The sequence below is a fragment of the Ctenocephalides felis genome, unplaced genomic scaffold (genome assembly GCF_003426905.1).
Source record: "Ctenocephalides felis isolate EL2017-DRISC unplaced genomic scaffold, ASM342690v1 CF-g0.4_SCAFFOLD_01886, whole genome shotgun sequence".
NCBI classification, from domain to species: Eukaryota; Metazoa; Arthropoda; class Insecta; order Siphonaptera; family Pulicidae; genus Ctenocephalides; species Ctenocephalides felis.
This window is the reverse complement of record NW_020538040.1, coordinates 78,500,855-78,515,221: the sequence shown is the minus strand read 5'-3', so window position 1 is coordinate 78,515,221 and position 14,367 is coordinate 78,500,855. Positions and strand designations below refer to the sequence as shown.

The following is a 14,367-nucleotide window of genomic DNA, read 5'->3' as shown; positions in this document are numbered from 1 at the left end:
TTTCAACCTGAAATATTTAAGTAAATGCTGCGCAAACTGTCCGCAGATTTTCTATGTGTTTCTGATAGTTATTACAAACTAAAAATGCACATGATAGCTTCAGGTTCGTATATCAATAACAACCTATTTGTTTGCATTTCAATTTTCATTTTGTTACTGTTTTTTTATGATACAGACTTGTAATTTTGAGGTACAGTGGCCCATCATGGCAGATTTCGGTTTATTACAATAACCTTCTGCTTTATTTTGTTATCAGGTTTACACGTTAGCTAGATAAAATATGAATGTAAAATCATACAGAAGAAACAGGGGAATGACATTTAGACGCATTAGCGGCAATTAGTTCGATAATTTCTATATGAGGTTGTAAAAGTATTTCCCCGACGACGAAAAATATGATTGATAATGAAAAAGAAAAAAAAAGTTGTTCAACTTCAAATGAGGTATATAAACAATTGTAAAATAGCTAAATTCAACTTTACGTGTAGAAGATGTGCGAAAAGATGCTGAGGCACATTGGCATTTTTTTCGGATAATAGAGAAAATATTGCAAAAAAAGCCTTTAGGTAAAGGAGTTCTAAAATTTAAATGCTCTAAATACAATGTTCATTTAGGTATAACGCCAAATGCAAACTGTTTTGCAGAATTCCACCACCATACATTTTCATACATACACAGAAGAGCGAAGATTATAGGCCTTATAGACTTGAAAGTCACATAGTTAATTTACTACAATAAAATAGTTTAAACAATTTTTGTCTATTTCATTTGTATATAGGTTTATAAATACTGATTTATTGTTTAAATTTTTTTTCAATGTTAAAATGATTCGATCATTTCGTCTCTCATAGTTAGGTAAACTACAATAAATGTTGCCTGATTTGTATGCTCTTTGTGAACAATATGTCTTTTGGTTATTATAATATGTAGTTTACTTTTCGCGGACATTGTAATCTCTCTAACAGCGAAATGATTTAATCGCATTATCTCATGTCATATCATAAATTATATGGTTTATATTTTCTTTTTATTATCACAGTATGTGTTATGCTCGGTTGGTAGTTATTGCAGTTTATATTTCATTATCTTATCTTCCGAATTTACTAATAGTTTTTATCAAATTGGTATAAAAATATAAAATTCCAGAATAATTTCATTGGTTCTATGAATTACATATGGTTTTTCGAGATAACTAAATAAGTCTTTGAGTAGTTATATTGAAACAATAGATATAAACATTAAACGGTATTTAATTCGTATTTTTTATGTAATTTTTGATTTATCGAAAAGTTTAATATACGTAACCTTACAGTTTTTTTTAAGTTTTGTACTAAAACAGTCCATATAGAAGGCTGTAGTATGTACATATTATATAAATCTCTTTTATTGGAATCAATTTGTCAATTAACTTTGTAATAAGCGTGACTTCATTTACGAGCATTCGTCGCCTAGTGCCAGACTGACATAAAAATTTAATGAAGCAATTTCAGAATTTGGTGATCAATAAAATGCACCTGAAAATGCAAGTACATAAGAATAGGAAGTGATGTATTTCGAGCATCATGTAGTTATGTGCTAATACTATCCTATACATTTCTGACTGATTGATTTTAGTTTGAGAATATTTTAATTATCAAAGTTATCAGCGATGCGCACATGTTATTCTTACTACGATTTTTATTTGCAAAAGTATCTTTGGTCAAACGCCAGAAATGGCAGCTATAGTTATTATTAGTTATAATCTACAATGAGCTGTATATCAATTTTTAACTGAAATTTTATTTTATTTATCAATATATGCAATGTTAAGTAAATTTATTATAATATACATTTTATGCATTGGAATTAATTTTAAAATTATATATTTTGTTAGATCATTCTGTGTACAATCTATTTGAAGTATGTGGCGATCTGAATTACTAATCTGAATCAACTTGATCTACATTGATGTACTGACAGATTAGTAAATTCGATATAATTAGGTTATTCGGTTTGAAATCAATTGAATATGATTAGGAACAATAAATAAAAAGCAAGTTTATTTTCTACATTTTGGCACTAGATATTTATCATTCAGCAGTTCTATTAATTGCGCAATAATTACAAAACAAATAGAAAATTTTTTCAACAGTTAAACAAATAAATATGAAAGATATACATACATATCACACCCAGAGGAATACAACAAAAAAAATATATGTTTAAATTCCCAAAGGAGAATGTTGTTTTCTCCAGAAAATTAGTTTTGCTAATTTTATATTTACTCGAAGTTTTAAGCCATTCTGACACGTTTAGGATCTGAAGACTTCTGAAATTTAATAAAAGTTTATGTGTGTATGAGAGTAGATTTTTCAATTTATTGTCGACGTTTTCTTAAAAACGACTGAACTGATTTCTAAAATTTAAAAGCCTCGATTGCAACTCAATAAGGAATATCGTTTATCAGTTTTGCGCCAAGATTGCTCAAGTCGGTCAACCAGTAAATTAAAAGATTTTTAATAATGTAATTTGAATGAATTATGATAATAATATATTTTGAATATAATATGATTTAATTTAATTTTCTTCAACATTAATACATTTACAATTATTGTAATTTAGCATATAAATTGGATCGGTAATTGGTTCATTAGGAGTTTGATTTTGAAACAATAAAAAGGAAACCCCAAGTATTAACAATGTTGAAAACTAGAAGAAACCTTCAACGACAACTTTTTAACGATCGAGGTGAAATATCTAAAAAAGGTGTTGAAGAAACTTTTATAATTTAACTTAGTTGTTTTCATCGTTATTATAACTAAATTATTCACGATGAAATTCATTTTTGTTTTAAAATTATTTGGCTCGTTATAATTTTAATAAGGAGATCGATTGGATGAATTGTCGTCAACATAACTTGGAAGGATTTACCGTACAAAGAAACGTATTATATTATATTTGTTTGAAAATAGATGATTATGAGATGATTTCTATCAAAATATATGCTTTAGGAGTGTTTGGACTTATCAAATTGAAACTTCTTAATCGGCATGGTCGACCTTGATTAAAATTAATTCGATTTAAAAAACTAATGAATCGTCACATCACAGCAACAATTTCAACTATGAAACAGAGAAAAGAATTCTGCAAATTTTCTCTAACATTGTACGCAATCTACATAGTACCAACATAAAAATATTACGTTATTTATAAAATCTATTGCTAATTGGTTTTTATATACGGAACGAAATCTTACAGACATATGTAAACATCGTCAATAATACTACGTATAATTTGGTTGTGAAAGCCAGTACTATTTAATCATTCATTCTGGATAATTTGGCTCCAGCATCAAAGCCTTCTTGCTCTAAAACAAACAATACCGGCTCAAGCACAGGCGAGCGCTTAAGTTGGTCTACTATGCTAGATTTGGCCCGTCATTCATCTTGCCCGTTATGGGCTGGGCTTGATTCTCCAGGTGCCATTTCAGATGGAGGCCCACCCGCCGCCCTCATACCTTGGCCAGGGATGAAATATTCTTGTGTCCGAGTGTTGCACACATATTGCAAGATCTTCAATCAGGAGGAGCTGTACGAACTTATTGTCAGGTGCAAACATATTCAAAATGGATGTCATTTTGTGCATTATATTTTTGTGTGAATGGTATTATATACTGAATTGATCTCTTTCGATTTACCTCTTAGCTAATGATTTAGATAATATTTTCATGCCAAATTAATTAATGATTAACATGCATAAGCGAGTCAGTTGACAAGCTGGTGAGTTAGATGCGATATTTCAGTATAAGTATAAACAAAATTTACCTCAATTGATAATTTTATTTTTGAGACTTTGCGTAGAAATACAGTAAACCCTCCGCATAACACGGTAGTTACTTTCCAAAAAAGTAGCGTGTTATGCGAATCCGTGTTATACGAGACAAAGAACTCCTACAAAAAGAGAGGTTACGTTCCGAGAATTCAGAAAAACATGCTACATATTACGATTTTATGATAAATATTTTTATTTTTATTAATTGTTTTAATAAGTAATTTAAATTACATGAGTTATATGATTTTTTTGTCATAATTAACTGATAAGTGCTATTCAACACGATCATTTCTTTGCGAGAAATCCTCATCCTCTGAGCAGTTTTCTCTACTACCTCCAGATCCGTGTATTATTTTTTGCAATATATATATATATATATATATATATATATATATATATATATATATATTTGCGATTACTTTCTTTTAGCGAAAACATATTTATATATTTACCACATGCAAAGTTATTTTTATTAAAATTCTATGCTCATTTTATATAAAGGATATTTGTTTAAGACTAATTGACTATGTGTTCGAATAAATCTAGAATATTTTATCTATAGAACGTACGCGCTTGAATAATAAGTGTCAAATTAATTATCTTTTGCATTAATTTCATCACGTTTGTTAAGCTATTTTATTGATTTTAGATTGAATAAAGTTAGATTTTCGCAGATTTTACTATTTTTTTATTTTATTAGGGTTTTGCTCAATTCTGAAACCGTGTTAGAGCTAACCTTTTAAAAGTACCGTGTTATAAGAGGAATGGAATCAATTCTTAAATGGTATTGGAGCGAATCCGTGTTATAGAAGTACCGTGTTATGCAGGGGTTACCTGTATTAATTGATATTTGTATTCGAAAGATTTAATTGTGCTCAAAACAAGTCTTAAATTATATATATTTCAGTTAATTTTTAGTAAAGCAAATATTTTTATTATTATATTACAGTTATAATATCAATATATGCTATAATTATAGAATCTTCAATTTGATGTTGATATAATATATAATTATGTCAATGTTTTTAGAAATTGTGTTTTAAGTTCATACGTTTCGGGTACATTCTAACCTTCATTTAGTGGAAAAACTGGCAACTATAATAATTAAACTAAGTAATTTATAACGATTAAAACAAAATAATAATCAAATCTAAAAACACATACAATTTTGTATCCTTAATTAATGAAAACACTTTTGCACAAAAAAACATGTATAATATTTTGTGAGTTATCGAAACTGTGTACTGACAGTTCTGAGTTTGAGATGGAAATGTCGCATTTTTAAGGGAAAATTATATAAATATACTTGTCATGAAGGTTTCACATGTGTTCGACAATTTGCGAGAATGTTTATAACTATGGAATTTTGTCTTTTTTAAATTTTGACACGCTATTGAGAACCATGTATTTGTTTCGTTGAAAGATGTTTAGTCGTTTCTTTTGTTAAGAACATTGTCGTTACGTAATTAGTTAATCAACCCTGCTTTTTGGTAATTATAATTTCTAAAGTATATTTTTATTACTAATAATTTAATAAACATTATTGTTTACGTTTAAATCTTAGGTGAATTAATTTGTAACATCTAGTTCATATGAGCACTCTTTAATGTAAGATCAACCCATTCAATTCCATCAAATCATTTTTTTATTAAGTAGAAATATTTTTTGTATTGTTAAATAATTTAGTAAAGTAAACCAAAATGCGACATAAGTTAGAAAAATAATATATATGCAATTTTGGACTTATTGCGTTATTTATTAAACTGAATTATATAATTTCATCTGCCATACTGTTGACTGTATCTTATATTATTTTGATTTCTGGCACATCTTAGCTGCTTTTCATAATAATGTAGATATTACATTCAGCTAAATTTATATTTGAAGTAAGTTGACATTTTTAGCAGATGACAGTTCAAATGTTTTCAATGTCAAACAATGATAAGTGTTTTTTGTAATTTTTGTTATTTATTTCTACAATATTACTCTAGTTTTATCATTCATAAAATTTTAGAAATTTCCTTTGGCAAACTCTAAAAAGAATAATCAAAATCTAAATAATTATCCTTTCCTACACCATTACAGAAGAATTTTATATATAAGATAAGATATATTCAAGTATTTTTCATTTTTAGATTAACCCGATATTTTACTAAAATGTCAACATACAAATAAACATTATGTATATGTAAGGATGTTTATTGGTTATTAATTTTTTTTCGTGTTCACATTGAATTAATTACGACTGAAAGTTTTTAATATTAGTATACTATATTTGTTAAGGTAACAAATATGATGATAGGAAAAAAATGACGAAATGCTATAATCTCGAACTTCTGCCAGTTCGTCGTTTCAATATACATACTCCTATTTTAGCCTCATTATAGTGCACTGCCGGAGTTGAGCGCGGGATAAATGTCAATCGGTTTCCACTAAATAGAACATTTTAACGTTCTACCACTAGGAAAAACACTTAACCTTTCCGAATAGTCAAGGCGACTCCGGAATAATTTTCATGCACTATTTAATTTTTTGCTTCATGTAATTTTGTTGAGGAAATCGCATGAATCTAATGATACTATAGCATCCTTATGATAGTATGTCGTTAGGAGATCAGGCGGTTGGGAGCCACATAGAGGTAGCTTGTACGCAGCCCATTAATTATAGATTCCTGGTTTAGTGATTTCCAGTTTATTTTGACTATATGAATAAATATAATATTATTAAGTATTTTTTCATGGCAGAATATTGTATTGCATTATTCTGCTGCCAATAAATATGTTTATTTTCAATTAATTTATTTGTTAGTGTTATTTCAATTCAAGGCTAGGTGACATAAATTTAACTCATTGTTAATACCATTTAAAATTTGTCTTTATGTTTTATAGGTTAACATAGATGTAGAACTAATTTAATTAACTTTTTAATTTATTTGAACAAATTAGCACTTGTTTGTTTTCATAATCCGGGACAATAGGTCTAAATCCGGGACTGTCCCGGTCAAACCGGAACGTAGATCATCTTATTTATACTTATTTATACTGGATGTAAAACTACATTTTTCGTATTCAATTTTTTGATTATCCATTTTTAACAACGATTTGAGCTATTTTTTATTTAGCTATACAATTGAAATATTTACATACGCCATTACATTTTTTTTAAATTTAGATAGTTGTAACTGTACTTTGCTTGTATAATAATGTTTGTTAATGCGTCATATAATAAACTCCTCAGAGTTATTCAAATCTATTGTATATACATTTTTTAAAACATAATGTTTCAAAATCGTTTGATATTTCGGTATTCTGTAGAAAAAAGTGATGTATGTGTTTTTATACTCCTGTATAGATTTTGATTTACTCCTGTAATTATTTTTCATAAATAAATATCATTTCATTTTATAGCAAAATTAAATTCCAATTTTTAAATGGGCCACCCTTTATTATTATTTTTTTGTTTTTTTTTTTCAGGCAGTGATTATTGGTTTTGTTAATGTTTTATTAAAATATTGTGTAAATACTATTCTCTTTTTAAACGATGGAAAGTTCAGTTTTCTTCTCATTTTGGTAATATATTATTTTATCTGAAAAGTCAAAGTCTGAAAATCTTGTCTTCTGAAATTATAATTATAATTTTATAGAACATGTTTTTATATAATTAGTTGTAAATATTTGATGGTGGATTTGATGGACGGTGAATGTTTGGAATGAATGAACGATTATAAAAAAATTAATATTATGTATATATTTATATATATTGAGTATGTTAGAGATTGTATAAGATTTTGTGATCCATATTTTTATTGGATAAAATTCAGATCTTTCGGAACAAACTTTGCTGACACTCGTTTCGACTACCAAACATCCAAAAAGGCAACAACAAAAAAATGCATGGCGGAAGCTGATTATTCTAACATCCTTATTACTCGAAAACTTTTCATATGGTAATTCAACGATTTCCAAAGAAAATTGTCTGTTCATCTTCAGTTTATCATCAGTTGGTTGTAATATTTTGTAACATTTAAGGAACTATCTTTTATTTCGAGCATACCATTTACTACTGTCAACCTTCCTAGTGTTTTAGAATCATTTATTTTATTTTTTATATAAAAAATTATGCAGTATATTAAAAAAACGCCGAGTCCAGCAAAATATATCTGCCTTTTTATCTCGATGGAAAACTCATCAAGCTCCGCGGAATACCAACAACATAAATCGGGCATCGAATATATGCCAAAGTTGATAACTTTAATTTTACTCAACAAATCTCACGCACAAATTTATTGTAGTTTTACTTTTATATTAATTTGTATTATTTATCTTACAGAAAAACGTGTAAAGCATGCAAATGTCCACGAGAATCTCATGCCTTGTATCACGAAGAATGGGTTTCAGTCCGTGATAGGTTAGGATTTAAACCTAGCGGAGATCAAAATAACATTCAATTGAGAAGTAGCGCGCGGGAGCTAGGATACAGCTGGGTACCTCCTGGTTTAACAAGAGAAAAGGTAAAATATTTTTAATAAAGTTCAATATAAATTCAATTTTATTGCCATTTGTTGATTTAAGTGAAACAAAATTGTCTATTTATATTATGATGAGAAGATTATTAGGGTAGGGCGGGTCACAAAGATCTAATATGACTTCAAGTAATTCTACTCTATATCAAATGGACTACATCAGAACACAAAACGCGTATCGAACTATGTTGAATAAAGCTCTTATTTAATTTCTAATAAATAGAAATATGTTTTTTTACTAGAAACTAGAAATTAGTTTTATTTCCCTTTTTACCCCATAGCCAGGGGACAGGCAGATCCAATGTCTTAATTTTAAATTTAAAGGGATTTTACGAAATAATAGCTATATTGCTCAATCAATGCAAAATATAAATTTTACGGTATTTTTTTTACAAATATAACACTTGATCTGGTATTTTGTCAGAAATATTCCTTAGCAAACTTAAACTTATTTTACTTCTTCATTTACTATTCTCTTATTGTTAACACCTTTGCAGGGTAAAGTTTTAGTTGGTCCTTTTTATCCCTCGCATACTTAAGCTACTTCACTATTATATTAATGTTTCGCAAACTAAACAATAGTGCTCACAACCAAAAAAATAACAACAAAAGAAAATACTTTTGTTATAGATTTTCAAACATGGCCGTTTATCTCCTGATAGTGGTCTTACTTGATTTAAGGCGATTACACATATTTTTTAAGTAGAGCAAAATATGTGTATCTCTTTTTCTCTAGTTTCAAATATTGTTGTTAAAAAAATCATAACTTTACTTGTTTTTGAGATATTGGTGGTGAACCTTTTTTACCCACGGACCTTTAAGCCCCGCTCCACCCCATATGTAATTCAATTTGCTTATTTTTTTAATCTAATTCAGTTATTATTACAAGATAAAAACTAAGATCATTTGTATCACTTATTGTGCCATAAAAAATTCATATTATGAATTTGGAAATTCTGAACTTTATATTCCAAGATATCGACGAAACAGAAAAGTAATTTTTGTGTATTATATTTGTGTATAAAGTGTAATCAAATTTGGAGTTAATACAATTGGAGTTAATATAAATATGTTTGTGCAGGTTGATGTTTATTTCAAACAATTGCCGACTGAGAATATTCCTCTGCTTGACTCAGTGGGAGAACGCAACCGGGACAAAGAACTTTCCAGGCAACTACCGAAGCAAGATTTGGCATTTTCGTACTGTAAGCATGTAGAACCTCAGCATCGGGTTAGCTACGAGGATTTTATAGCGGCAAGAAATGAAATTGCATTAGACATAGGTTTGATATTTATTTAAATTATCGATTTTATTATAAGAAAAGGAATGACATATTTTACTTGATTTATACTATGCCGAGTAAAGTTTACCCATATTTTTTTTTATTCTATTTACTCTTTCAATTTATGTAAATTGAAATAACTAAATAGTGATGCGATGAAGAAATCTAAATTGATCAAAATTCAAATCGATTGTATTTTATGAATAATCGCCTTCACTTTTTTCCTATAGTTCCTGCTCATAAGGATACTGTGTTAGAATGCAAGTGTCTGACAATGAGTGCTTACAAGTGATCGCTATACAACGCTAACTTACAATTCATCATTATCATATATAAACAAGCTGTTAATCAATCAAGCTGTTAATTATTTTTTGTTTCAGTTTGCACCGCTCCATGCGCTTTTTTACTATAATCTTATTGACTATAGGCCTTTACATTATATCATGCCTCAGATTTAAAGTTCTGCAATTATTATTTGTTTGATTGATGAATAGTGACTTTACTCGTGATTATATAATGATTGACAATTTTAATGATAGTGCATCAAGTTTAACCCTTTCGGGACGACATTCAAAAGATCCGTTTGTGTAATATTTTTAATATGTGATATATGTTAAAATAATTTTAATTATTAGGGGGGCGGCTGGTGAGGCTGGTTAACCATTGTACCGTCTGTACTTTTTGTTGGTCCACATTTGGACCAGCCGTTCTATAAAAACAGTAAAAAAACAGTATGTGTACCACAAATCTAATTTAGTAATAAATACAAAATGTGTGAAACATAGTTATATTTGCTGGAGCTTTCTTGTCCACTGTAATAACTTATAATCGCCGAAAAACGCAAGTAGTTTATATATTTTAATGAAAATAGTATAATTTTAGCAACGTGGTCTGGGCGGACAAAAAACAAAACGCGACAGGTTCTAAACTAAATACTGTTTTATGGGCCATATCTGTTTTTTATCACAGCTAAACACTTACATAACGGCGTTGCATAAATTGCATTGATTTTATACAGAAATTTATCTGACTAGAAATTTTCAAACTTGGTGGTGCATATGTGTACCACGCGTACCGAAAGGGTTAACGTGTTTTACTATCTGTTTATCATGGCTACTTTCCATTTGAAGAAGAAAAATGCTTTCTAGGCGGCAATTTTCGTTAAGATGAAAATGGATAAAATATTTTTGTCTTTTATGTAGCCGCCAGATTTATGACTTATTTAGAAGTTAGAAGGATATTTAAATATGTAATGATATTATTAGGACATTCATACATTTAATACTGTGCTTGATTCTTTAAATGCGTGACGCTCAAAGACTATAAGTATTGCGAATTAATTTCAAAATTGTTTTTCCATTGATATTGTCAAACAACATTTATATATTTAACATTTTTACAGGACAAGTCCTTGAAACGACGCAAACCACCGACTGCAAAGGTTGTTCATCACCTATCGCGGCAAACTCGTTAGCCGTATCTGCGTCTAAACTAGGAATAAATACATTTTGGCATCCTAAATGTTTTACGTGTGTGGTTTGTCGTGTCCCGCTGGTTGATTTAACTTACTGCGCACGAGAAGGCGACGTTTACTGCGAAAGACACTACGCGGAAACTCTAAAACCCCGCTGTATAGGCTGTGATGAGGTAACTTTTAACTCGTTATTTATCACTGATATGTCTTGTGCAGGCAGATAATGAGAAAATTCGTTTACCAAAGAGTTAAATTTATGTACATATACAGTAAACCCTCCGTTAACACGGCACTCTGGGTACACGGTTCCCATACTACGCGAAGCTAAAAATCCGACATCCCTCCGACTACACGGACTTCCTATTACACGGTTGTTGTTCAACAGCCCATAAGTTTCTTGCGCAACCTATGAGTGATTCTAGTAACTTGATATCAAAAGGGTATTAAAGTAAGTTTTGTTATCAACTTTTATCTTTTGAACATGCCTGATTATTTAATAGCTGTTTAAGAAGACGTTTGAACTGACTACTACGTCGTGCCAAATTTTGAATGAGTTGTCTATGTCATACATGTCATTTCGTCCGTATTACTCCAACTTTAAGTTGTATTTCTTGGTCTCCATACAGCACGATAAAAATGGTGCGATTTGTACTATCTCTGAGTCTCTCATAGCGCGGTTTCCATACTGCACTATACAAGTTCACTGGCACTATAGAACGCACTACGAACTGACTACTACGAATTAGCCTGAATTGTATGATAAATACGAGTTTTTTATAGCAAGGTCCCCATACTGCACGGTACGCACTTGCCGCGTTAACGGAGGGTTGACTGTATATGTTATATGCCAAAATCTTTTTGTTCTTATTTAAAGATTTTGTACATATATTGCTGCAACATTAAAATGTAAGTTAACTTTAATATAAGTTACAATATATGTTTAAAATCTTCAAACATGAACAAAAACATTTTTTGAAAATACTTGTTATTTTTTTATTATCATCAGTGGATATTGGATTATTCAATACAGACACAGACACTGTCCCAGAGTTGTCGAATATATATTTTTTTTTTTTTTCAAAAAATGTGTGCATTATAACATAGCATTGATATTTAAACATAGCAATTTACAATCTCAGAGAAGTTGAATGATACATGTTGTTGCTAATTGTCTTTGTAGTGTACATGCAAAAATCTGATTCTTCAATCTTCATAGAAACATGATTCATAGAAATATGATTCCAATTTTTTTCCTAAAATTAAAAGAGTGAATCAAATAAAAAACATCTGTAAGGATAAAAGTGAGAGATTATAATTGAGAAACAAAAATATCAGTTCAAAATATCAATTCAATACAAATTCATGTTTATTTAATTTCCCTGAAAAATACCCGGAAACTACTGGGTTGTTCGGAAAGTAACTTCGTTTTTTATAGACATTTTAATTTTAATTGACAATAAACAATTACTTTAATAAATTATGTATTGGCAGTTTTGATCGAGCATTTTTTGTCTTATTTCTGGTATTAGCATAATTCCGAAATGATAAATGTTTTGGTCGTTATTGAAAAAAAACTGATCAAAGGGCTTTTTGACAGGCTGGTTTGAGGTAAAGATTTCACCGCCTAAAAATTTTTTTAGTGACCGGAACAAATAACGATCTGATGATGGCAGGTCTTTAGAATATGATGAATGTGTCATGGGGTCCCATTCAAGCTTCAAAAGCTTTTGACGATTGACCAAACTTTTGTGAGGTCTTGCGTCGTCTTGATGCAGGACTATACCTTGTTGTGGGTTAATTCTGACTTTTTCTATTGAAGTAATATCATTTAGTTTATCCAGCTGATGACATAAGGCATCCAAATTAACCGTTATGTTATCCTGGAAAAGCTGAAAAATGAAACAACTTCTTTAAAATCTTACCAAACATACTGCATCACCTTTTTCTGGCAAGTTTCAGCTTTGCACCTGTTTTGAGCAGGTTCTTTTTTTTGTTTTAAGGACAAATGCGTGTATTGGTGTATTGTATTCCTTACATCCCATTTGAAATTTCTAGTAACAATTCGCTTCAAAACCTGATAATTTTCAAGAATTTTCAGAGTCGAATCGCGGACGCCAGTGCGACGACACACGTTTCTATTTATGAGAACCATACATTGAGTTTCGAGGAAAATCTCAGACCTTCTGAATAGTCATAGACTGTTAAATTTGATAAATATTTACTCAATTTATTCAATCAACTAATACTTTTCTCGCGTCTTTATTAGCTTTAACCGTACGTCTTGGACTTGATGCATCTTGGGCATCAAAATACCTGGAATGAAATTTAGCAAATTAATTTTGGCACTGTCGTATTATCAACACGTCATTTCCGTACAAATCGATCAATTTCATTTTGACTTACAGTTTTTTTTACCGTTTTTTATAGCAAAAGAGTAAAATATGTCGAAAATGCTGCTTAATTCTTTTCGCATTCAAAGTGGCACCATCAAAAAACTACTGCACACAAGCCTTAAAATATAAGTTTTGAAATCATATACTAATTATAGGGCTTAAGCGTGATGTGTTAGATACAAAAAATTATAGTTAAGTTCTGGTGGCAAAAAAATGAAATGACTTTCCAAGCAACCTCATAGTTTAGGTGGAACAAATTCGACCCATCCGATAAGTGTTAACCAAGCGTCTGTTTTAATTCCACGTTAGCGAGTAGTAATAATGCCATTTATAATAATTGTTATTAAATATTATTCAGGCTCTTTCCGAGCTTATTCTTCATAAATAACCACAGAAAAATTATTCTATAGTATATTTAGTAGCTGCTTTTTAAATAAATATTCCTCTAAAAAAACCTGAAAATATAGATACAAGACATTGATTTGAAGCTGTAAAAATACTAATGATTACTAGATTGCTTATGGTACTGATATAAAACGAGCAATGATGATTAATAAAATAGAACGCGTTTTTACAAAAGATAAAATTGACAGACAACATAAAGAAATTCAGAAACATAGAAATCGAATTCAGAAAATTTTACTTAGGGTATCATAAAAGACAGATTCTTTAAAAAAAATAACTACAGGCATGGAATATAATTTAGTTTCGGACACTTAATGGAAGTGTTTTTGAATGTTGAATACCTTAATCGTCGATCGTATCGTATTGCGCTAGCTATTTTAAATATTCGTTCCTGGATAAATTTGTGCCGGGTGTTTGTAGTTGGAGAAAGTCGAAGCTATATTAAAAAGTTTTGTATTATTTTTTGATAAAAGATAATGC

General features: G+C 29.5%; 1 protein-coding gene across 1 annotated transcript; it reads left to right on the top strand.

The window, feature by feature from the left end:
* The first annotated feature begins 3,399 nt into the window (after window positions 1-3,399).
* Window positions 3,400-11,313, top strand: LOC113375398 (protein espinas-like). The gene is made up of 4 exons (XM_026615334.1): window positions 3,400-3,587; window positions 8,140-8,320; window positions 9,414-9,615; window positions 11,018-11,313. Exons 1-4 carry the CDS (start codon window positions 3,400-3,402, stop codon window positions 11,311-11,313), a joined length of 867 nt encoding a protein of 288 aa, XP_026471119.1.
* The last annotated feature ends 3,054 nt before the right edge of the window (window positions 11,314-14,367 follow it).

Bases quoted from the DNA above. Each gene is read 5' to 3' on its own strand.
- LOC113375398 (XM_026615334.1), top strand. From the start codon at position 3,400: ATGCTAGATTTGGCCCGTCATTCATCTTGCCCGTTATGGGCTGGGCTT. The intron at 3,588-8,139 runs GTGCAAACATAT...TTTATCTTACAG, and splicing joins CTGTACGAACTTATTGTCAG to AAAAACGTGTAAAGCATGCA. The intron at 8,321-9,413 runs GTAAAATATTTT...ATGTTTGTGCAG, and splicing joins CTGGTTTAACAAGAGAAAAG to GTTGATGTTTATTTCAAACA.